At 41.7% G+C, this 24699-nt stretch overlaps 1 protein-coding gene across 2 annotated transcripts in view; it reads right to left on the bottom strand.

Annotated features, from left to right (window-relative positions):
* Positions 1–24699, bottom strand: part of CDH13 (cadherin 13) — a 932038-nt gene that overhangs the window by 325605 nt on the left and 581734 nt on the right. For both annotated transcript variants that reach the window (XM_006183956.3, XM_032486857.1), the window contains one exon: positions 9270–9414. In XM_006183956.3, coding sequence (XP_006184018.1) covers positions 9270–9414 — 145 coding nt within the window. The remainder of the gene's footprint in view (positions 1–9269; positions 9415–24699) is intronic.

Genomic DNA, 24699 nt, shown 5'->3' with positions numbered 1-24699 from the left:
GATGTGGTATAAAAGAACTCCAAATGGAGGGACCATTTCTTGAGAGGTCACTATTACTGAACTCTGCCCAAAACTTACATATTTATCTCATTTAATTCTCATAATGAAACTGCAGGATAAGTAGAGAACAGGTATACTTTATGTGATGGACATATTCTCAAGTATCTCGACTAATTGAAAATGTGCATAATTCAAGACTCATCTTGACAAAGAATGGTATGTATTCATCTATATCAGCTAAAGCGGCATCATCCGTAGCAAGAGCAGATTTATTTAAGAATAAACCCTGTCTTTGGCAATAAAAGGGAATGAAGTACTGATACCTGGTACATATGACACAGATGAACGTTCTGCTGCATGAGAGCTGCCCGTCACAACATGCCACATATTGTGTAATTCCATTTAAACTAAATGTCCAGAGTAGACAAATCTATAGAGGCAGAAAGTAGATTTGTGGTTTCCTAGGGCTGGTGAGTTTGGAGGGATGGAAATGGGAAATGACTTCTCATGGATACAGGGCTTCCTTTGGGGATAATGGGAATGTCCCAAAATGGATGGTGGTAATAATTGCACAAGTCTGTCAATACACTAAAAACCAACGAATCACACATTTTAAATGGGTGAATCAGTGCATTGTATGGCATGTGAACTTACTTCATTAAAGTTTATGTTAAACCCTGCCAGCCACTTTGAAAATTCTGTGATTCCTGGCAAATGCTTGCAATTTGGGAGATTGCATTGTGTCTAAATTTGTGCACAAATGAGACTTTGTTAATATTTTCATATTGCAGCATTTCCATTTGTCTAATTCAAATGCATACAAAATTCTGCCATAGTGCCTGATCATCAATTCAGAATGAGGAAATAAAGGCTTGGATTCACACAGCTGATAAGAGAGGAAGCCAGGATTGAAATTCAGCATTGCTGGTTGGAAGAGCTCATTCCTCCCCAACAAGATGCTAGATGACAGCCTTTGACCCTCTGGAACCTATCACCATTGGGGAAAAAAGTGGTGAGTAGCTGCTAACATTGATGGCACAAGTAGCATTTTGTCAGGCCAAGTGCTCAAAGCTCGATACCCACTTTCTTACTGAACCTCACAGCTACCCTTTGGGGGCATGTTCAAACCCTAACCCTAACCCTAACCCGTCATCCCCATTCTGCAGAGGAGTTACCCAAAGCTCAGAGAGGTAAGACAACATGTTCAAGGTCCCGCAATTTGTAGTGCACACATAACCGGAGACCCAGTCTTTTGGACTCAACCCTTGTGCTGTGTTCTTGTCAGAATGCATCGATCTCTCTGATGAACTGACAAGAACATCCTCCTGATGCATTTTCCAATTGACTCACTGGCAAGAAAAAAATTAATATTCTCTGAAAACCTTCTAGAGCCCCTTAACATGCCCTGTTCCTTTCCCGCTCCCTCACTAGTCCTTGAGACGTGGTCAGGTCGTCAGCCTGTTGGCATAATTGACAGCCACGTGATGACGTGCATTATTGGAGTAAATTCAGCACTGGACTGTGGTCTGAAATTACTGGAATGGAATGGAATCAAAACCATCAAGCTAAGATAGTTGCCCTCATAAGGCAATAAGTATGTTCTTAATCTAATAAAAATATCTTATGACAAACAGACCTTAGAATGCTTTCTGGAAAGAACTCTAAGATAATGAAGGAGATGAAGGCCATTTTTGTTCCAATAAAGGCTCAATTTTCTGATTACCATAAAAAAGTGGTGGCATGGATGCATACAGAGGAGTAAGTGGGTCTGAATGTCTTGAGCAGCACAGCATATTAGTTAAAAAGCATGACTTGGAGTCACACAGTCTGGCTTATAATTCTTACCAGTTGAGTGACACTGCCTCGGTCAGTTGTTATTAGATTTGGTAACAAACACAGAGAAACCAAGGTACCAGTAAGTTAAATAAGATGGAATCTCCTTATTGTCTTACGTAAAATAATTCTGGAGTGCAGTCCAGGGCCAGCATGACATTCCACAGGCAATGGAATCCATCCAATATCTTTCCATTTTTGCACACCTTCATAGGACACTGTTTCCATTCTCAAAACCACTTTACAAAGCACAGTGGCTGCACAAGTTCTAGCCATTATATCCTCATTCCAGGTAGCAATAAGAAATAGGTGGCAGGAGGAGGACAAAAGGGCACTCTTCCCAGCTGACTTGGCTCCCAACTCATCCCAGAAGCCCAACACAACACTCTGTGTACAGCTCGCTGGCTGGTACTTCGTCACACGGCTGCATCTAGCTGCAAGGGAGGCTGGACAATAGAGCTGTTAGATATATGCACTGCCCCTGCAGTAGACTGGGGTCCATTACAAAAAGAGACAAGAATAGATACTGAGGAAGAGATCTCTGCTCCCCTGGAAAAATTATTTCCTAACTTTATGGTTCAATGTCCTCACTGGAGACGTGGAGATGATCACTGCATCTACTTCTTAGGGCTCCTGTGGTGAGTCAGAGGAATCCCTTAGCATAGGCCCCAGCACCAGCTCCTGCTCAGAAGGTGCTCACTGTAAACTTTAGTGACATGCTCACTGACCGTCCTCAGAGGAGTAGGTTCTTGCCATCTCTCATCCCCGAGCTCCCCAAGCTTACCACAAAGAGGTACTGACACTCTGTGGCATCTCCCCTCCAGACTTTAGATTTGGGCTTCATAACCAATATTCTTCATTTTCTCCATTGAGGCCAGGGTTTCTTAACTTGGGCACTATTGACATCCTTCAGCCAAATAATCCCGTGTTGTGGGGGCCATCCTCTGTATTGTAAGATGTGTAGCAGAAGCCCTGGTTGCTACCCACTAGATGCCAGCTGCACACTCCTCTCCCCTAGTTTGCCCCCGAAGAGGGGGGCAAATCATCCTCAGCAGGACCACTGATCTGTAATGTCTGAACTCAGAGAACATGATTTCTTTGACAGCAGCAGCATGAGTCTCTTGGGTTATGTTTTCATTGCATGGATCAATATTTCAAGTTAAACCACATCAAACATGCCTTTTGAAATTAAGGGAAATTCACCCTGACATTTTTTAATGATGCATCACACACAAAAAGAACCCAATTAACTTAATTTTGTGTATCTAGGTTACGATTCAAGTCATCACCTCAAACCCTGGATCATGACTTTGGTTCCAGCCAAGGAGCATGGAACCTGCTTAGTAAGAGAGAGGGTGAAGTTGCAGAAGTGGGAAGAGAAGCGGAGGACAGACAGCAAACAGCTCATGAGTCTGGTTTCGGTGGCCAAGGGAACAGACCCTGAGGTCCTCCATCATTCTGAAAAGAGAGCACCTCTGAAGATACAGAGGTCAACCACAGAAACGTGAGCTCCGGCCTGCCCTCCTCACAAAGCGGGTATCCCTGTTATCCTGTTAGCAGCCTGTTATTAACCATGAACATAGCAGATAAAAACTATGACACATTAAAAACAACAACAACAACAACAACAACAACAACAACAACAACAACAAACAGAGCAAGAAGAAAACATGTAAAATTCCCCAAACCAAACTTTTAAGAAGTCTTTGAAAAGAGACAGACTTCTGAATAATAAAATAGCTTTGGGTACTATGATTGGTTTTGTTTTTTTTTTTTTTAAAGGCAGCCATCATTAAAGTAAGAAAGCTGTAAGTCTATTAAAATTTTTTCTTTGATACTGGAAAACTCAATTCATGACCTATATTTTAGAGAACATATACTTGAAACAGATTTTATATGCCCTCTGCCCACTGAACTTAGAATGTTGAATCTCTTCCATTTACTTAAGAAGGGAGGTGGCTCTATACATAAATTACTCAGGGCTTCTTTTAGTACACAGTTCATATATTAAGGTGAAGTGATTCCAAGGTATTTGTAGAGATGGATGAAGCAGCCGCTCTCGATTCTGCCCTCAAAAGGGACGGGATTCTTAGTGGCGCGGTGCCGCAGTATAAGCTGGTTTATCAGGCTCTCTGCTGATTATAAATCTGTTTTCACTGATGTTTGTGGACTGTCTTGATTGATGGCCTAGCTGCCTTATGAATCTCGAAGAGTTCTCCTTGAGCGGTTCCCAGATGACCACCAGGGGGGAGGGTCTGGTTCTGCTGGCGAAGTCTGTCGCCTGTCACTCTGGGCTGCAGGGTTACCTGACGAGTCAGGTTGTGATCAAAGGAGTAAGGACAGTTGGTAGTTTCACTTCCTGCTTCTCTCCTTCCCTCTCTCTCTCACCTAGGTGACACACACACACACACACACACTCACATGCATGCACGCTCATATGCATGCAAATAGGGAAGGGCTCCCTAGACTACGGGGTGGGGGGCAGCTCTGAATGGATCTTAGTATTTTCATGGGTAAAGTGGTAAAAGGATCGCAGGTGCTGTAGACGGAGAGGAAATGAAAGGGTACAGGTGTTTGACTGAATCTGAATCACAGCATCATCACCCACCAACTGTGTGGCTTTGGGGGAAGAACCTAACCTCCCTGAGCTTCTGTTTTCACAATTGTAAAAGAATTGGAAGGATTTCATTAAAAAATAGGCATAGAATCTAGACCAGTATCCAGTACTAGAAAAAATATATGGGCGGTTATCACGGTTCCAGTCCCCAGGGCAGAAGCTGCCTTTCTCCCGCAGTCCTAGTAAGATGCTCCTGTGGGCTCCTGCCTTTCTCTGAGCAGCACTGACGGATCAGGATGTTTGTCTGCTGCCTTTCTCACTCATCTGTGAACTCCACGGAGTTGGGGTCTGTGCTAGTTTTACTAGCATCTCCACTCCAGTCCCATGTTTACTGAGCATCAGCCTATCTGGTACCCAAAATGCACTCCAGAGATGTCTGTTAAAGGATAAATTAAATTTCCAATAAAGACAACGTTGATTTAAAAATCAAATAAAAAGGGAAGTTTATTATGATTCATACTTTCTGCCACTTGGGACCACTTGTTCATTGAATGGAATTTATTGAGTGGCTACCGTGTGCCTGGAACTCTGCTAAATGCTGACAACCGATGACAAAAGGACAGTCTGGTTCTCTGGCCTCAAGCTTATGCCGTAAAAAGAAAATCAAAGGCAAAACCAAGTTCATACTTGAGGAAAATTTATCAACCTATTAAGGTTTACAGTATTACCATAATTCCAGATAGCTGGCATAGGTTACAATAATCCAGCACCATAAAACGGGTCAGTATTAAGTATTCCCCTATTGGTCATGGGCTCGCCACAGAAACTTTATGTGACCTCCTCTCGTCACCTCCACGGTTACCACCCCATCCAGGCCACGGTCCTCTTGCACCTGAAATGCTGAAATAGCCCTGGATGTCCTACTTCTGTGCTCCACAGGGTAGCACAAGTCATCTTTTAATAGTAAAATCAGATTTTTACCACTTTCCTGTTTAAAACCACCCAAGGGCTTTCTACTAAATTGAAAATGTAATCAAAACGTATGGAGCTCTAACCCAGGGGTCTGCAAACTTTTCCTGTAAAGGGCCAGGTAAAGAATGTATATATATATATTTTTCATATATATATATGTCTATACACATAGACATATAGATGTGTGTTTTTAATATATTTAAAAACGCTTGGAGCCCTGGTGTGTGTGTCCTTCAGGAACTACGAGGGTCCCAGCCCTCTACCTAACCCTGCACATAAGATCTTGGCATGCACTGGGCATTCAGAAAACACTAGACTCACCCAGAGCTCTGATTGGCTCTGAGGAGCAGCTAGGACCTGGGCTCGGGTCCCATAAATCAATGCCTTGTGACTCCACAAAAGAACAGTCCATAATCTGCAAAGTTCAAAGACTACTATTTTCTGTTGATCTTCCTTCATCTAGTAATGATTCCCCAAAACAACACCCTGGAGTTTAGTGCTGAGCAGCTAGAAATGGTCTCCTGTCTGCACAGACAGATAAATCTGGGTGACCTTCCTCCGTGATGGATTGGTGCTGATGGCATCCGGGTACACTGCGACACGAAAATGATGCCTGGTTGGTTGGGAGATGGATGTTCCTTCACTCAAAGTGTATTTCTTTTTGCCTTACCTTCCCCAAAGGGGATGCAGCCAGAATAATAAGAATAATTGCAGCTTCAACAATACTTTGGCGCATCTTAAACATTTCATATGTTCCAAACACTGAGTGAAGCACATTGTCTCATCTTATCATTGTGTACAGTTCTCTAGGGTGGGTACTACTCTACCCACCCCATCTACCCCATCTACAGATGAGGCGACTGAGGCTTCTAGAAGGTTCTGTCACCTGCCGGCGGTCTCACCTTGTTAAGGAGCTAAGCGGAGCAGTAACCCCAGCTCTAGGCTCCAGTGCTATGCACAGGACCGGCTACTTAATTCTCGGGGCTTAGCGCAAAATGAAAATGCAAGGACTTTGTTGAACAGTTATTAACAATTTTAAGGTGGTGGCAGTGGAGCAGTAAACCAAGCGTGGAGCCCTTCGGAGTGTGGGGCTGGCGCTGGTTCTGCGAATTCAGAAGAAAGTGATGTGAGCGATGACAAGGGCCCTGGCGTTTAACACCATTTAACCCTAGAGGCTGAGCAACAGCTCACGTTAAATGAAAAGCGACTATTTGGTCAGAGGAGCTGGTCATTTTCTGTCAGGAACTAAACTGCACAAATATTTCCCTTCAGCTGGGCCTGCAGAGAGTCCTTGTGAGAGAAGGTGGCCAAGGCCAGCACAGTGCCCAGGAAAGAGCCTGTGCCTCGAGGCCAGACGCGGACAGCGGTGCCAGCCCATCCCCGAGCTGGGTGACTTTGGGCAGGTTCCCGGACCTCTGTGAAGTTCAGTCCTCTCATCTGCATGACGGGAAGGTGGGATCCACCCCTGAGGGTGGGAAATGGTAGAGTGGAGGAAACGACACCAAGTATAGAAACCTCTGGGCGCATGGCAAGTGCCCACCCACACGTGAAATCGTCCAATGGCTGTTTTCACCACGCAGTTTGTGGGTCAGTAGAAACAGCACGTGATCTGAAGGTTGATGATGCAGGTTGAGTCCTGAGCATTGTCCCTCAACTATTATTTGTGTGAACTTGGCAAAGCCGATGAACTCTTTTTGGGGTTAGCAACCCCCTCTGTGAAATGGATGCAACACGTAGGATTCCACAAGCCACAAATGAGCAGGACATTGTGGAAATGGAAGAGGCCATCATTTCTCTAGCTGGTCAAGGTTTGCTGTTATGACTTATAAGTGGCATCAGCCAGGGAAGGGGATTGGAAAAGGGGTACCACCTTCCTTCCCAGATTCCCACTGTCCCCATGGATGCTTGGGGGACCACCTGCCTGAGCTTTCTCACAAGGCACTAAGTAGTCTAAGTGCTTTTTCCTCTAGTTTTCCACAACATTTCTACATTCCTGACCCCAAATTTGACTGACTCCGTTTCAATTTCTGCTTTATAGTCCAACCCAGAGGGTGCCCAAAAGGAAAACAATGATTCAGGCCAAATTCTGCACAGCTGGAAGAAACCACTCCATACAGACATCTGAGTCTTTATGTATTTTTATAGGATAATACCAATCATAAATAGAAGTTTGAGGGGGTTTATGTTTTCCTGGATATGCATCCACCCTGACCAAATTGCTCCGTGCTTTCAGAAATTCAATGAGCATAAAGGATTCCATTTTTCTCTGAAAATACGACATATATATAAAGCAATAAAATCAAAATTCTTTCTGAAACTTTAAAGAAGAATGAAGTGGAGAAAAATTGGACACTGTCTAATCATACACATACATAATATACAAGGACGTGCAGTCTCACAGCCGCCTCGGGTGTAACCATTGTCATTTACATTTAGAACACTTTTCCGGACCATCCTGAATTCCACTCACTCACATACAGGTCCCGGGTACCACAGATGGAAACTGGGAATCATTTTTCTGCTCTGCTCCAATTCCAGCCTCTTTAATAGCTTTTCCCATCGGTTCTCCTAACTTGTTTGGCTCATCAGCTTAAGATTTCTGTAAACATCAAACCCAAATTCCAAGGTGTGTTCCACTGGAAGCTGTCTCTCCATCCAAATCAGCCTAACTAAGCGGCACCACAGGGAAGGTCTGCCCCGAAGTGGTCCGACCCACCTCCTCTTGCTGGCTTTCTGCCCCTCCAGGCCGCTAACCCCACTGCCCTCTCCTTTATGCAGAATGCATTCAAATCCCAGAAGGGAGAGGGTTGCTCCTGCCCCTGGGGATCTCTGTGATGAGGCGCACAGAAGCCCCACTCCTTCAGGCAGAAGGGAGGTTTTAGGCACCTTGCATACAATTATGCACCTGGTCAGCTAGGTGGGTTGCCATGACAACGCTTCCAGAGCCTCACATACCTACATGTTATTGATACATTCCATCAACTTATCAAAGAGGGTAAAAGAACCAGCCAAAGCAGCCCCTGAGCTTCCATCTCCTGTCCCAACGGAGGAATGACTCTTTTGCTGACAACTGGTCATAATCTAGATGCAGCAACACTGATACCCTTAATACAGCTTGCTTTCACCAAACGCAAAGCTTCAAATCAAAGTCCAGCCTTACAAGAGGAATTCTTCTACTTTGCCCTTTCCTGTCTAAGCATTATACTCAGGAGTGACTTCTGCCGCTGGCCATGGAATGCTTTAATTAGTATCTGTGGGCCAAAAAAGGGCACTCTAAATTCTAAAACCTCCCCTGATAAAAAGGTTAAATGTGGGGAAAAGATAGCAGGAGCTCCACAGTAACCTGGAGTGATTTCCATAACAGTAGGTACCCGTATTGCCAGAGAGAGAAAGAAAATGTCTTGCCTTTGGCCCTTTGATTGAAGACAAAAGATTTCCCCATGCACGTCTTCTAAGGAGAGAGAGAAAAAAGTCCTACCCATTGTCCCAAAATGGTTCTTATTAAAAGGCAATTATTAAAAGAAATAACAAGGGAGCTTGCTGTGGGGAATCTTAATTCTCTTCAAAGTCCCACTGTACCACCACGTCCAGCCTTGAGCCCTCACAAGGGTGAGCTAGATATTTACATGGTGTCCAACATCAACCCTACATCGGAGTCTCAGATGTCAGTTATCCTTGAAGGATCACCTCTGAACACAAAGGAAGATATTCTCATCGTTTGCAACACCCCATTCATGTTCAGAGCTGCAGCTTTTCAGCTCTTGCTTCTATCCAGGGAAATAACATGTCACCGTCGATGCATACCACCAATAAGTTAGTGTGGCGATAAAACCAACTCTAGAATCCCCCAAGATCACAGTATGCCACTTCCCACGCATTATGCTAATAGCAAGCCAACTTAACATACCTGTAGGTGATCCTTCCATGACATGGCCGATGTAGGGGCCTTCCCGAAAGATTGGTCTGTTGTCATTCTGATCAATCACGATGACTTCCAGAGGGACAGGCCCCTCCAGAGTTTTGCCGTTGACATCAATGGTCTCCACGAATAGCTATTGGAGCAAAGAGATTGGGAGAGAAAGAAGGCATTAGTTCATTATGAAAATTGGAGTCAGGTTCTCTGAAGAAAGTAGGTTATATCAGCAATTTTATGAGTCCTTGGCAATGTTCACAGTTAGGTCTCAATGGATGGTCGCCAGGACTAGAATAGAAACTAAATGTTACAGAATAAAAGACAAAGATCAGTTCGTGTTAGGTCCCCCGTGGGAAATTTACAATTAATTCATCAAATCTGCAAAGGAAATAAAAAAAGAAAGGAAAGAAAGAAAACACTAGCCATCAGTCATAGCTGAGAAAATGTGTTTCCACTGTTTCTGTTTTTCCAACATCATTATGCTTAAAAGGAATGTTATGCTAATAAAAATAATTAACTAAGCAGTTATGAACAGAGTAAATTAAGAAATAACCAAGTGTTTATGGTAATGTTTAGGAGAAATTCAGGTCAGTATTTATAGAAAACTTTTCGGAGGCAACGAAGGCGCTTGCAGGGGTCCTGAGTGAGACCTCATGATTCCTTCCCACCAGGCCTTTATAATCCACGGGGGATTTCACAATTCCATGAGACACTTCCGTAAGGAACTACCTTCAGATCTCACGAATGAAGAAAATAGCATAGAAAAACCAGCTTTACTGTTGCTTGGAAACAAGGAATTATGTTATGGCTTTTCCAGTGAACCACAGAGATCTTATTCTCTCAATTCTGTGTTATTCTGCCTTGATTTAACTCAGTGGCAACAGTAATACTTCTTGGATATTAGTGGCGGTCCCTGCATTGGGCGCCAGTTGAGTATTTCAGTCAGGAAAGGTCTCTGTCATTGGAATCCTTGGGAAAGGGTCTCTGAAATTGGAATCCCAGCACGACTTTTCACTAGCTATGTGACCTCTTAATCTCTTAGTTTTATCATCTGTAAAATGGGTTCATAAACACTTATAATTAGGAATATTCACTGTGACCCTAAGGACTACTGGTGAGGAGGCAATGGAAGCAATTAGAGGCTGGGCGGTGCAGTCTGCATTGGGCCCTGTGAAGTCAGTCTCCAGAGTTTACATTGTTAATCACCACAAACGATGTTTCTAAAGTACCTATTGTAATACCTGTCACAAGGCTCAAGGGTATTAGCTGCTAGCATTGTTGCTACTGCTGTTACCATCAACGCCGTTGTCAAAACTAGCCCGAATTAGGAAAATAAAGAGAAACACTTTTGTTATAAATCAGCAGTCTCACTCCCCATGAATGTGGTATAAGCTGATTGCATCCTTTGGAAAGTAGCATGGCAAACTTCAACAAATCTATGAAGGACTAACACACTGCTCGGTCTGGATACCACTCCTGGGTCTATCTGAGACAGGCGACACTACCCACATGGAGATATTCACCCGAGTGTTATTTCTAATAATGAGATAACACTGGCATCCACTAAATGTCCAGTGGAAAAGGGCTAGTTGTTGAATGAATGGTTTTGTAGCAAGATGCCAGAACACAGCCATTAGATACAATACTTAGTAAACCTTGTTGATCTACTTGGAATATTATGTGAAAATACACAACACAGCAGTTGCATTATGCATGTGTGATGTACACTTTTGGACAGAATTTGAAAGCAAACAAAAATGAAACCAGCAGATTTTTTTTTTCATTTTTAACATTACTTCATCCTTTCACTAGCAAATTCACACACACACACACACACACACACACACACACACACACACCACTTTGATTTCTGGGGTAGATTAAATAGTCCATGCACATTTTAGCTAAGAAAAAATTCAATAGGCAGAGCCTTAGAACATCTGCACTCTAAGGAGAGCTACACAAGTGAACTTTTGTACTTTTCTGTTCATTTTTAAAGCCGCTATGAGAATCCTGCTAAACAAAGGAAATGAAAAGCAAGCTTTGGGAGCAATTTCATGTAATAATCAAGGTCTGGCCTTTTGTCCTCCCAAAATAGCCAAGGACTTGACTTTATTACAACCAAAACCTAGTCCAAAGACAACATGTGTTGGATCTGAATCCTAAGCTTCCACATCCTACAAGACTTGGCTAGTCTCATAAGCAACAAGCAGGACAGAGGGACGGAGTTCACATTTGCCAAATGTGCAAATATGTTGGAACTGGACGGGGCAGACTCTAGGTCCATCTTAACATAATGGAAAGACAGAGAGACACGAAGGAGATACAAGCGATGAGGATGAATGCCAAGTGTTGGGCTGAATCTCATAAAACCAACTGTAAAGGGAGTCAACTTGACAGCGTTTTCTGTTACACCACTACCCAGACTTTGATTCCTGGATTTTGTATTGGAAAACAGCATTGTTAGAAACCAAGACCTTCGGAACAGTGTTTATAAACAGCAAAGTGCTCTTAGGGGCATATATTAATTTGAAGTTAATTGAACAAAAATTCACGGAGGACTTACTATATGTCAGTCCCTACAATGGGCACCGGATAACCAGCAGGTAAGAAAAAGGACATTCTGGGATGAAGAGACAGCTGGTAGGCAAGGTAAACTATATGCATAAAGTCATTTCAGTTAGAGGTGAGGGATGTAAAGGGATGAAACAGGTTGATACATTAAAGCTGTGCTGTTCAGTGCAGCCAGTAGCTAAATGTAGCTATTTAAATTTAAAGATAAATAAAATAAAAAATGCAGTTCATCAGTTGCACGAGGCACATTCAAGAGCTCAAGAACCACATGTACCTAGTGGCTATCATATTGGACAAGGCATCTCTAGAATATTCCTATTATTGCAGAGTTTTATTGGATAGTGTGGGGTTACATTATGATTGAGAGAGCATGTATGTGAGTGTTGGTGGGAGGGGGTACCTATTTCGATAAAATAGTTGAGAAGGCCTTACTGCTGCGGGAATATTTCAGCTGAGACTTGAAGAATGCCAAAGAAGCTAGCCATGCAAAAGTTCTAGAAAAGAAGTTCTGGAAAAAGAGTTCTAGACAGCAGAAATGGCGATGCCAAGGCCCCAAGGTTGGCACTGCATGACGGTATTGGTACAGATGAAGTAAGGGGGCAGCACCCCCTTCCAGGAGACTGAGCTTTATCCTGCTGTAACATTCTTTGCAAAAAATAACTTGGCCAAAGTGAGAAGACTTTTTTTTCTGTGAATTCCTGGGTAGGCAGAGATGAGGAAGGGAAACGTACATCACGCTTGTTCTTTACAAAGGAAAACATAATAGACCGAATAAAATAAGGAACAAGAAACACTAACATTTTTCTAGGTAGTCCATATAATTTTCAAAAGGCATATTAAAAATGTGGGTGAAAACTAAGCATGTGGATAGGCATGAAGAAGTTGTTAGTAAATACAGCCTTATCATCCCGATCACTTACTATAAAGAAATCTGACACCTCCAGTGAATTTTCCTAACTGCTCTCACATGAAGGTCAGACCCGCAGACAGCAAATGCCAAACTTGTTAAAGTGGGGCTCTTAAATTTCAGAGGGTACCTCCAGTATCAGAGAATTAATGTTCAGTGATGTTCTTACCTCCCTTCCACCTTCCTAATGGAAATACCTAAAACACACAAACCCTTAGTCTGAAAAGATGGACAATGTTTATTTCCTTTGAGTTACAAGATAACATTCCAGAGGCTGTGTTTGGAGCTTGGGAAACAAAACAAACTGGAATGCATTCAAAGGGAGAAATTCTAATGTCTGTTCCTTATATTTGAAGTGAGATGCCACTTAGCAGAAACCTACTGGGAGAAAAACAAATAGGTTGCCACTGGCCCAAAACAATGAAATAATTTCTCAAAGGAGGTGGAGATCACCCAGCCTCTCACCACCTATTTCTACACCACCTTCTCAGACGCGAAGACTTCTATTCTTAGCTTCAGTGACTGATTTTCTTGGAATAAGGGTGGGGGGGGGTGACATATAAAAAGGTCCACTGTGGAACTAGAAAGAGAGACGTTCAACAAATTATAACAAGAAACAGTTGCCCAAGGTTCCTGGACAAGGTAGTGTCCAATGCTTCCTCCATAGCAGGGAGCCTGAACTCTGAAATCACACATTTGACCAGCCTCTGTGTTGTGTGTTCCAGTATCTGCTATTCAAAGTGCAGTCACGAGACCAGCAGCATCGGCATTCCTTGGGAGCTGGCTAGAAATGCAGAGTCTCGGGTCCTGCTCAAAACCAGGCAGCCCCACCTTTCAGCCCATTACTAGGGGATTCAGGAGCACATCACTGTTGGTGTGATGCTGATGTGATGGGGCTCAGGGATTGAGGTGGAAACTCAAGAGTTTTGTAGAGGCTGGGAATGGCATTTCCAGGTTCAGATTTGTGAAAATAACTTCTAAACAGAAGGCAGAATGGATGTTTTCTGTGGAACTGTGGAAGGAGGCTTTGTATATGCATACACACACGTGCACACATACCCATATGTACACAAACATACATCACACACACAAGGGCGCAAACACATTGTATACACAAGTCACACACAAATATGGAGACACACAAACATGTATGTAACATACAAACACATGGACACACTTAGACACACAGACACATACAGATACAAAACACAAGTAATCATACACACACATTTTCTATAAAAATCATTTTTTCAACCTTCTAACCTTCAATTTTGTATATTGAACACTTACAGCATATTTTGTCTGACCACCTTCTATAAAGCTGTCAGGCAGGAGGGAGAAGAGAACTGTTCACTAAATGAAAAGTGAAAAGTTGCAGAAACAAAGTAAAAGAAAGATGCTGGAGGCAGGAAACCTGGTGGGGAAGGGTGCACGACAGGCCGGGGCACTGAATTGCCTTGGCGGTAGTGGTGTGATTTTTGGACCCCAACACTGCATCTCCTCTCTTGAGATGGAATATGCCAGGAGGAGTAACTAATTAAGCTTTACCGTTAATGGCACTCAAGGTCATCTAGGGAACTTGTGAGTGTAGGTCCTTTAGGAATTTGTGTTTAAACCAGCCCCTCCAGAGATTCTGGTGTTAGCGGGTCCAGCCCACACTTTGGGAAGCTTAGCCCATCACAGAGGGGAGATGGAGAAACCATCCTGATTTGGTGGTGGAGGCGGGAGGAGCGAGCACTGCCAGGGGCAGGAGGCACACCTCTGAAGGCTGCGTGGAGGACTCTGAGGACTTGTGGAGAGAGCACTGGACCTGGAGTCAGCAGACTCGATACCCAGTCCTCCTGATGTGCCGAGCCTGGGCTCTGGGCTGGCACGTACTTCTTCATCTGAGTTTCTGTGTTACTAATGAGAGCCTGCCACGGCGACCTCAGGGGATTTTGGTGCAGCAGAGGGAAAGATGATGTGTGAATATGTCTGACACAAAGTGGGTGCTGAATTTTAACCCAACTCTTGCTGCCCTGTTTTCAAAGGGCAGCTTCATTCAGACTTTGCTAGAGGAGGCAGAACTATTTCACATTTACATAATTCAGTCAAAATATTCTAAAATGTCACTATTGGAGGCAAGGATTTTTGAGCAACAAGAAAGTATAATAAACACAGTCACATGCAAATCCTTTTGCTCTAAACTTTGCCCAGAGGGTGGTCCTTCTTCCTGGGGATCAAAGCAGAAACTCAGAAGCCATCCTGTTCCTCAAATGAATCCTTGTCTCCCATTCCCAGTCACTTCATGAACAAGTCCTGTCTACCCTGCTATACTCCTGAATCTCTCTTAAATCCACCCTCTTCTCTCCAAATCCATCATCAGCTCCAGAGATCGGCTTCTGTCACTTCTCACCTGGGCCACTGCAACAGGGACCTGATGGATGTCCCTGCAATCTTCAAGATCTGCGACAATCCATCCCCTAAAGGGTTTTGTGATGGTTAATTTTATGTGTCAATTTGACTGGCCATGAGGTTGCCCAGATGAAACGTTATTTCTGGGTGTGTCTGGGTGAGATTAATATTTGAATCTGTGAACTCAGGAGAGTAGATGGCTCTCCACAGTGTGGATAGATAAAATAAGAGGCTGAGAAAAGAGGGATTTGCCCTTTGTCCTCCTGCCTGACAGCTGAATTGGGGCCTCCATCTTCTCCGCCCTCAGTGGCCTGAAGGCCTGGACTGGAATCTACACCACTGGCCTCCTTTGTTCTCAGGCCTTTGGACGTGGACTGGATTATACCACCAGCTTTCTTGGGTCTTTTGCTTACAGTTGGCAGATCAGCCTCCACAACTGTGAGTCAATTCCTTATAAGAGAATCCTACTGCTTTTGTCTCTGGGGAACACTAACACAGGCTTCCAGGGTGTCTTTTCAAAATTTTTATGTATTGATGTCACTCCAGATTGGACACCTCGCAATCGTTTCTCATCCTTCTTAGGACTGGCAGCACATTCCTTTACTTTGACAAATCTTTTTATAATCTGGTCCCAGCCCACTTCTCCAAACTCGTTTCATGTCACAAGACACCTTCTCTGTTCGTCATTATCCAACTCCACCAATCTTTTTTTCAGTTATCCCAACTTATCCCACTCCTTCCTGACACAGGTATCTTCAGGTGCAGCCCTCTTAGCAAGCACAAGCCTCCCATCTGCTGCCCCTCTTCATCCTTCAGATCTCAGCTCAGATGTCACTGGTGGGGAAGATCCCTAGCTTGGGTGTCCCCGGTTGAAATTCCCACGGCATCAGTACATTTCCAGTATAATGCTTTCCATAACATGTAATTGCTTATTTATTTGTGTGACAGCTCAACTAGCATCTTCCTCTCTGGCCCCTTCCAGGCAGAGTTGTGGTGGGTGTTCCCGCCCAACAGCAAATCCCCAAGGCTGAGATTCAGTGCCTGGTACATAGCAGGCACCCAATGGAACACATTGAATAAAGTCCTCTTTGCAAGAGGCAATACCTCTTTAAGAAACTGGAGTCTAAAGTTTTGGCCTCAGCTTTGGCCATCTGTCCTTTCTCTCCAATCCTGGCACACAGGAGCTGACAGTCAGTCCCAACTCCACGGACTGTAGGCCAGCTGACTGTGTGTGCAGTCTTATTCATGAACAAGAACCACAGTGGTAAATAACATAGAAGTGCATTAAATTGATAACCTGCCTTTCAAAAGAAGGGAACTAACATTTATTTGCTGTGCAATACATGTCTGGGATTTTTCTGCATTGTCTCATTTGGCTCAACCTGGAGAAACATCCAGTGCAGCAAAACTCAGAGAAATTGAAGTACGTTGTCTGTGGTCAAAAGCTAGTTTGTGATCCAGCTGGTTCCAAACTTAGATCTGACTCGAAAATCTTTGCTTTCTCCCACCATGCCCTTGTTTGTTCAATGCTCTTTCGTGGACTTCCTGTGTGTTTTTGTTTTATTCTCTTTACTAACTGTGTTATTTACTCAATAGTACTGCCGTACATTGATTGCTGTGTTTCACTGATGACTCATCCAAGGCAAAATTATCCATGAATTTAGGGGGATGATGAGCTTATTATAAATTTTTCCTAACATACATGAAACTGCATATTAAAACACACTGAGCCTCTGTGGATAAAATGACACCCTGCCACAAATGACAGGCTGGGGATTATTACAGCATCAGCCTAGCTACAACACGCTCCCTTCTGGAATGTCACAGACTTTCTGAAAAGAAAAGAATTGTACCTCTTATAAATTGGCTCTCAAAGGACCAAAGTAAGTAAAATGGGGAGGAGGGCGAGGTAGGCAAAACACTCCTAATCTGCTGAAAACAAAAATAGTTTATCCGAGAGTAGAGACATGAAGGTATTGCACAAACTTGAGCTAACTGCTCACTTCAGGGGTCGTGGTAGATGGGCACCGGCTTATTAGTGTGATGTTCTGAGTCCTGTGTATACGAGGAGAGAGTGAGCTTGACCTCTGAAATGGGGAGGAGGTGACAAGAAGCCACAGGAGCCAGAGTAGAAGCTACGCTGCCAGAATCACCCTTGCTGATGCGCATAGGGTCCCCTGGCAACCCTTCTCGGGACCCCATCTCCTAGGTTCTCTATTCTCTTTCTATATCTTGGGGGTATCTCCACTAGAGGTGTGAGCTATCAAGTCACAACATGCAAACTGATGATTCTTCAGACCAGTTAATGCACTGTAATACTGGAGATGGGCTGAACACACGCATAGACAAGAATCCTTTAAAAAAAAAAAAAAACTACAGGAGTGCAGTGAACCAAATTACAAAGCACGTACAAGTACACCGGCCTTCAGCATCACAGCCAGCTGTTAATATCTTCCCCTTCATTTGGCTTATCCTTCTGTCTCTGTTTATGAAAGACACAAGTTAGTCAAACAAAATGTGATACTGTGATCTAATCCAAAGGGATGAACTGACAAAAAAACAAAATGTGCCACAAATTTTTTTTTTTTTGAGTGAAGGCCAAAATGAAGAAGCTGGCTCTTAAAACCCAATATTTTTGTAGTATGAGATGACCCTGGTAACAGATGTCAAAGCTGGATCAATGGAATAAGGCTCTAAGTGGGAGACACACAGTCCATGGATCCATGAGTCATGCTGAAGTAAAACAATTTACAAAACACTTCAGTGACCTTATTGAACTCTCATAATTCTGCTTTGGGCCAAACATTAAAATGAAGTAAAACACATGCAACATAGTCAATTACTTATTTGAGATGATACAGTTCAACTTCTGGTTATGAGGGGATTGTGTGTGTGTGTGTGTTCATGTGCTTTTCAACCCTATGTTTTTGCATCACAGAAAATGAAAAGAACTTAGGAGCAATGATTCTAACATAATGTGACTCAGTTTCTCTTCTGGATCCAGATATAACGTATCCCACTCAAATAAACACACTCCCTCCAGTTACCTCTTTGGGACATTAAAACATTTTTTGACATGGATGCTGCAATTTACACCATCTTTGAAATACTTGTTTAGGGACTTCTACTTGGACCAGTCGATAAGTCACAAAGGTGGACTTTGTTCCTTTTCATTCCTAATCCCATCTTTTATAATGAGAGTAGTTATAATGCTAGAAATATAAAATAGTAACTAGAAGTTCACTGCATGCAATTAGGGGTATTCAAAGGCCTGACAAATATTAGACATCTCCAGTTATACAAAACTGTAAGTTTAGACACAAAGACTCACACAAAACCTTGAAATACATATGAAAAATAAGACGCCAGCATTTGCCTCCTTAGAGGACAAGAACAAAGAAAAGATGAGATCTAATGATCATGAAGGTGCTGTGAAATAAGCATCAAGTTCCATCCATGCTGGGGGAATCTAAACTTGATGTAATATTCCTGGAAGGCAGTTGAACCTACATCTTAAGAATCTTAAAGATGTTCACAGCTTTAAAAAATTTCATGGGAATAAAAAATCCCACAGAGATTTGTTTAAGCATGCTATTGTGAGTTTATTTATAACAGATGAACTCCAAAATTAGGTGCCTTGAGTAAAGAAAGCACTGACAGATATTTTTATTGACTTTTTATTTGCAATTCTCACACCCTCCTCACCTACCAACATCTCATAAAGACTGAACAATGCTTTTCCACCAAAGACATCCTCGTCAATTACTGAAATTACACTAGACTTTGAATCAGAAAGCCTGCCTTCAAATTTCAGCTCTGCTACTTATAGAGTGGCCGTGGTTGGCAGAATAATGACCTTCCTAAAGATTTTTATGTCCTAATCCTGGAAGCTGTATGTTAGGTTACCTGGCAAAGGGGAATTATGGTTGCAAATGGAATTAACTTTCTGATCAGCTGCCCTTAAAATAGAGAGATCAGAACACTCCCTTACACCATACACAAAAATGAACTCAAAATGGATCAAAGACTTAAACATAAGACAAGATACAATAAACCTCCTTGAAGAAAATATAGGCAAAACATTATCTCACATACATCTCAAAAATGTTCTCCTAGAACAGTCTACTCAAGCAATAGAAATAAAAGCAAGAATAAACAAATGAGACCTAATGAAACTTACAAGCTTCTGCACAGCAAAGGGAACCATGAGTAAAACAAAAAGACAACCTACGGAATGGGAGAAAATTTTTGCAAATGAAACTAACAAAGGCTTGATCTCCAGAATATATAAGCAGTTCATACGACTTAATAAGAAACAACAAAACAACCCAATCTGAAAATGGGCAAAAGACCTAAACAAGCAATTCTCCAAGGAAGACATACAAATGATCAATAGGCACATGAAAAAATGCTCAATATCACTAATTATCAGAGAAATGCAAATCAAAACTACAATGAAGTATCACCTCACACCAATCAGAATGGCCATCATTCAAAAATCCACAAATGACAAATGCTGGAGAGGCTGTGGAGAAAGGGGAACCCTCCTACACTGCTGGTGGGAATGCAGTTTGATGCAGCCACTGTGGAAAACAGTATGGAGATTCCTCAAAAGACTAGGAATAGACTTACCATATGACCCAGGAATCCCGCTCCTGGGCCTATATCCAGAAGGAACCCTACTTCAGGATGACACCTGCACCCCAATGTTCATAGCAACACTATTTACAATAGCCAAGACATGGAGACAGCCTAAATGTCCATCAATGGATGACTGGATAAAGAAGAAGTGGTATATTTATACAATGGAATACTACTCAGCCATAAAAACCGACAACATAATGCCATTTGCAGCAACATGGATGCTCCTGGAGAATGTCATTCTAAGTGAAGTAAGCCAGAAAGAGAAAGAAAAATACCATATGAGATCGCTCATATGTGGAATCTAAAAAACAAACAAACAAACAAACAAACAAACCATAAATACAGAACAGAAATAGACTCATAGACATAGAATACAAACTTGTGGTTGCCAAGGGGGTGGAGGGTGGGAAGGGATAGATGGGATTTTAAAATTATAGAGTAGATGGGCAAGACTGTACTGTGCAGCACAGGAAGGTGTACACAGGATCTTATGGTGGCTCACAGAGAAAAAAATGTGACAGTGAATGTATGTATGTTCATGTGTGACTGAAAAATTGTGCTCTACACTGGAATTTGACACAACATTGTAAAGTGATTATAAATCAATAAAAAAGAAAACAGTAGGAAACACATCATGGAGAACATTTTTAAAATCTGATTTTATTGACATTTTATAGTGAAAATGAATTGGTGTGTTGCTTTTGAATTAAAAATAAATTTAGAATAATTTTTTAAAACCCTAGTAGTAAGTGGCAAAAGCCTACCTGAATTTGTAGTTACAAGGTGGATGAAAAGGGGGAGACATCTTAAATATTTATAACAGTATTTCAGGATTTGGGTGCTAGAACTTCTGACTGATTCCTCTTCAGTTTGAAGTCAAAGCATTATCAAAATGTTCTCAATCCCATCTAGAGTTATTTCGTGTTGTTGCTATTTAGAACAGTGTGTTTGATAAATCCTAAGACAATGTATGATCAGGTTTTTAATGTGCCTCATTGGCAAAAATAAATAGGAACAAGCCTTGATGTAAAAAAAAAAAAATAGAGAGATCAGCCTGTATTGTCTGGGTGGGTTCAATGTAATTATGAGGGTCCCTAAGGAAGAGAAGAAGGTCTGGGTGATTTGATAAGGAGAGGTACTTGACCAGCCATTGCTGGCTTTGAACCTGGAGGAAGAGGCCATGAGCCAAGGAATGTGAGCAGCCACCAGAAGCTAGACTAGTCGAGGCTCTTCCTCTACGCCCCCGGCAGTGACTGCAGGCCTGTCAGCACTTGGTGTTGCCCTGCGAGTTCTGTGTTGGACCCTAAACCTACAGAAGTGCCAGATAACAAGCTTGGGTTGTTCTGAATCCCTACATTTGTGGTAACTTGTTACAGTCGCAATAGAAAATTGATACGATGGTCACATAATTAATTGTTCAAACTGGAACACATTTTAGAATGAAAGCAGACACTATAAACAATTAAGCCACAGCAACAGGTGCAAACCAAGACCGTTCTAGGCTACCTGGGTCACACGTGATCCTGTCTGACTAAGGAACTTCCGTTCTCCACATCTCAGTTGGCATATGTAACGATGTTTAGAATGTCATTTTTCTTTTTAGTAAAGGGATAAAAAGGTAACTGAGTGTGTGGAGCACAATTACCGGCACAGAGGAAAATTTTTAAAAAAGCTTTGTTAGCTCAGACGAGGTTTGGTGACTGGCACTTGTTCACTCCCAGTAGAGCTTTCTTTAGACTTTTGCAAATGTGGATGCAATACCCTGGATTCAATTCTTATGTGTCCGCCATTACCCCCTCAAAATTGCTTTCCTATTACAGTAATCCACATTTCCTCTTTGACACTAGTCACTTGCATTTCAAGTTATTTTTCTCAGCTTTATTCATTTATCAAAGTCGAATCTCATTATGGACCAACTCCTGGAGAGTTCCCAGGGAAAAGATATTTTTAGCCTTTTGTAACATACCTCCACCTTCATTTACACAGCTCTGCATGTCATCTCCCCCTTGATGGACTGGAAGTGGTGTTTACAGCTCCCTCAAAAAATGATCAAAGGGGAGATAAAAGTTTCCTTCTTGTTAGATTTTTAATTAAAGATCTTGATACTATTATCAAATGTTCTTTGAAAAGCTTGCTCTGCTTAAAGCTATAGTATTTCCTTTGTTGATCTGAAATTTTACTTTTAAAGTATGTTTTCCACCAAACACAATGAAAACACATTTTTGTCTTCTGTATGTATGCTCACAATCATGCTGGATTTTGAGAGTATTTTTCTACTTAACTTTTGAAGTAACTTTAATTATGTGGAAGAAATCTATATAGATACTCAAAATAATTTTTTAAGCAGCTTGGGTAAAGTCCCAGTGAATATCCCCTACCCCAAAAGGGGGCACAGGCTGAAAATTTTAATTGGTTCAGGTAGAATTTATATAAATCATGGATGTTGGAATTATGCCAGATCCATTAAGAATATGTACAAGGGTTAAGGGGATTTTTGTGCAAAGATGAGAAATACCATACTTTTGAAAACAAAGCCATAGGAGAAAATTACAGGGGATTTTATTTTCACTCACCCTTCTCCCTTCCAAAAGTGAAATTCAGAATAGAATGAAATAAAATACTTTTCTTCTTTTTTTAATTTACAGACGTAAAGTCATTTAGTTAAATAAGTATTAAAATGTGTTTTACAAAACATGATGTTCTCCAAAGAATTAAGGTTGATATATAAAATTTAAATTATAGCCTAATAAATTCCAGATGGATTAAAGTATTAGGAGAAAAAAAGCCATTGAATATTTATGTAATAGAGTGGGGAAGGCCTTTCTAAACCACTATTAAAGGCATAAGTTATTATGTGAATTATTGAGAGATTAAACTACTTAAATGCAAGTTTTTTATATAAAAATGACTAAAACACAATAAATAAAATAAACAGAAAACTGAGAAAAATATTTGCATCATGTGAAACAGAAGCTTACTATCCTGAATATACAAAGACCTGGTTAAAAATCAATAGGGAAAAAACAACAATGAACAAAGCAAGGAAACAAGGAAGTGATAACCATATTATAAAATTAAAATGAGATGGTTTTTTGCTTATATAATTGCCAAAATAATTACAAAAACCTAATAGTGTTTGACAAACTTGTGAGGAAACAAATTCTCATATATTACTGATTCTATTAAGACATCTTTCTGAAATGCCATTTATCAATATCCATCTGAAGCCTTGAAAACATGGTTTTACTTGCTACATGTGTGCAGCGCAGAATAAGGGACGTTTGGTAACATGTATAGTTTATGCATTTCAATATTGCTTAAAAATAGGAAAAGTTACAAACAACAAAATGTTCTAATTGGATACTGATGAAATTGATTATAGTATCTGCACAAAATTGAATACTACACTGCAAAAACACCTTAGGGGATGGAAAATATATTAATGGTATGACGTTCATAGTATGAAATAAAGAATCTGATTGCAAAGTAGTACTATATGGTAAAATTTTAAAAAACAGGCAAAGATATTACACTATTAGGATTATACTAAAATATTAACAGTGGTTTTTATTACAGGTAATTTTTTTTTACTTTGCTTCTCTACGCTTCTCTGGATTTCCTATCATGAGTATGTGTTAATTTCATAGTTAAAAAGAATCTATAGAATTTATCTTAAAATTGACTCCAGATTGGCTATAGTTTATTACAGATGGGGAGCTCTGGGAGTCTGGTAAACTTTAGAGCATCTAGCATCTCTCAGGATTGATCATCAGTGAGAAACAGGTGCACATCAGGTATATGAGAGACCACCACTATGATGGTAGAACAGAGTGCCTGGCTTTTCTCATCTTCACAGGTCTCTGATTTTTTGGCTGAAAAAGAGTCTCAATGCACTCGACAGAACTTCATAATATGAAACTTGGTCTCATCAGCTTTATTTTCTGAACCATCACTGATATCAATGTCTGCTTTTCCTCTGAAGCTTCACTTTTAATCTCACTGATAAATTCTGAGAACCAGCAAAGAGCTGGCGCTCCAAGCATGGACTTTAGATTGAGGGAGACTTGGCTTCAAGTCCTGATTTTAACCCTTATCAGCTCTGTGACTTTAAACCCATTCAGTTACCTTCTTAGAATCTCAATTTCTTCATCTTCAATATGGGAGAATGGAACCTGTCTCACGGGGTTGTCGTGGGGTAAAATACGTGATGTTCGTAAAGAATTTCACAAAACATCTGGCGCAGGCAAGTGCTAAATAAATAGAAGCTGCCAGCATCCTGAAGTTGTTTGTGAAGCAAGAAAAACATTACATGAGGTTTCTGATGAGGGTTCACAATCTCAAGCATCTCGGGAAGTCTCAGATACGTTGCCTGCAGGAAGCTGAAGCTCACTTAGAATCAAGAAGCTACATCAGCCTCTCAGTGCCAAGTCCCCTGTTCCGATCTCCACGTGAGGATGGATCTGGCTAAGGTTACGGGGCCCCGCCCGATATCTGCCTCCCCTCGCTTCCACCCTGAACTCAGAACCAGTGTGACCTGAGGAGGGTGATTAGGAGCCAGTTTGGACCCACACCCTGGGGACTCAGCTGTGAGATGACCTCACTGTTTTTCTGACTCTCCTCAAATGTCCAGTTCCTCACTGCTGCTTTATTGGTCCCCACACTGTCTGGACTTTGGGCTTTCTCATCCCCGGGGCCACTTAGCCCTCTGGGCGGCCTCAATTCCTACTCCAGTTTTTCCTTTGTAACAACGCCTGGATGCCTTGACCTCCCAGGTGTGCCTTCATCAGCCTATCTTTCCAGACTGGGTCCTCCCTTTGGGTGGCACGCTCTAACTCAAGGGCAGGGAGGGCAATGCTTTCTTTTTAATTAAACGTTTTATTTTGAAATAATATTGATTTACATGAG

The sequence above is a fragment of the Camelus ferus genome, chromosome 9 (assembly GCF_009834535.1).
Source record: "Camelus ferus isolate YT-003-E chromosome 9, BCGSAC_Cfer_1.0, whole genome shotgun sequence".
Taxonomy (NCBI): domain Eukaryota; kingdom Metazoa; phylum Chordata; class Mammalia; order Artiodactyla; family Camelidae; genus Camelus; species Camelus ferus.
This window is presented reverse-complemented; position numbering and strand designations above follow the sequence as displayed.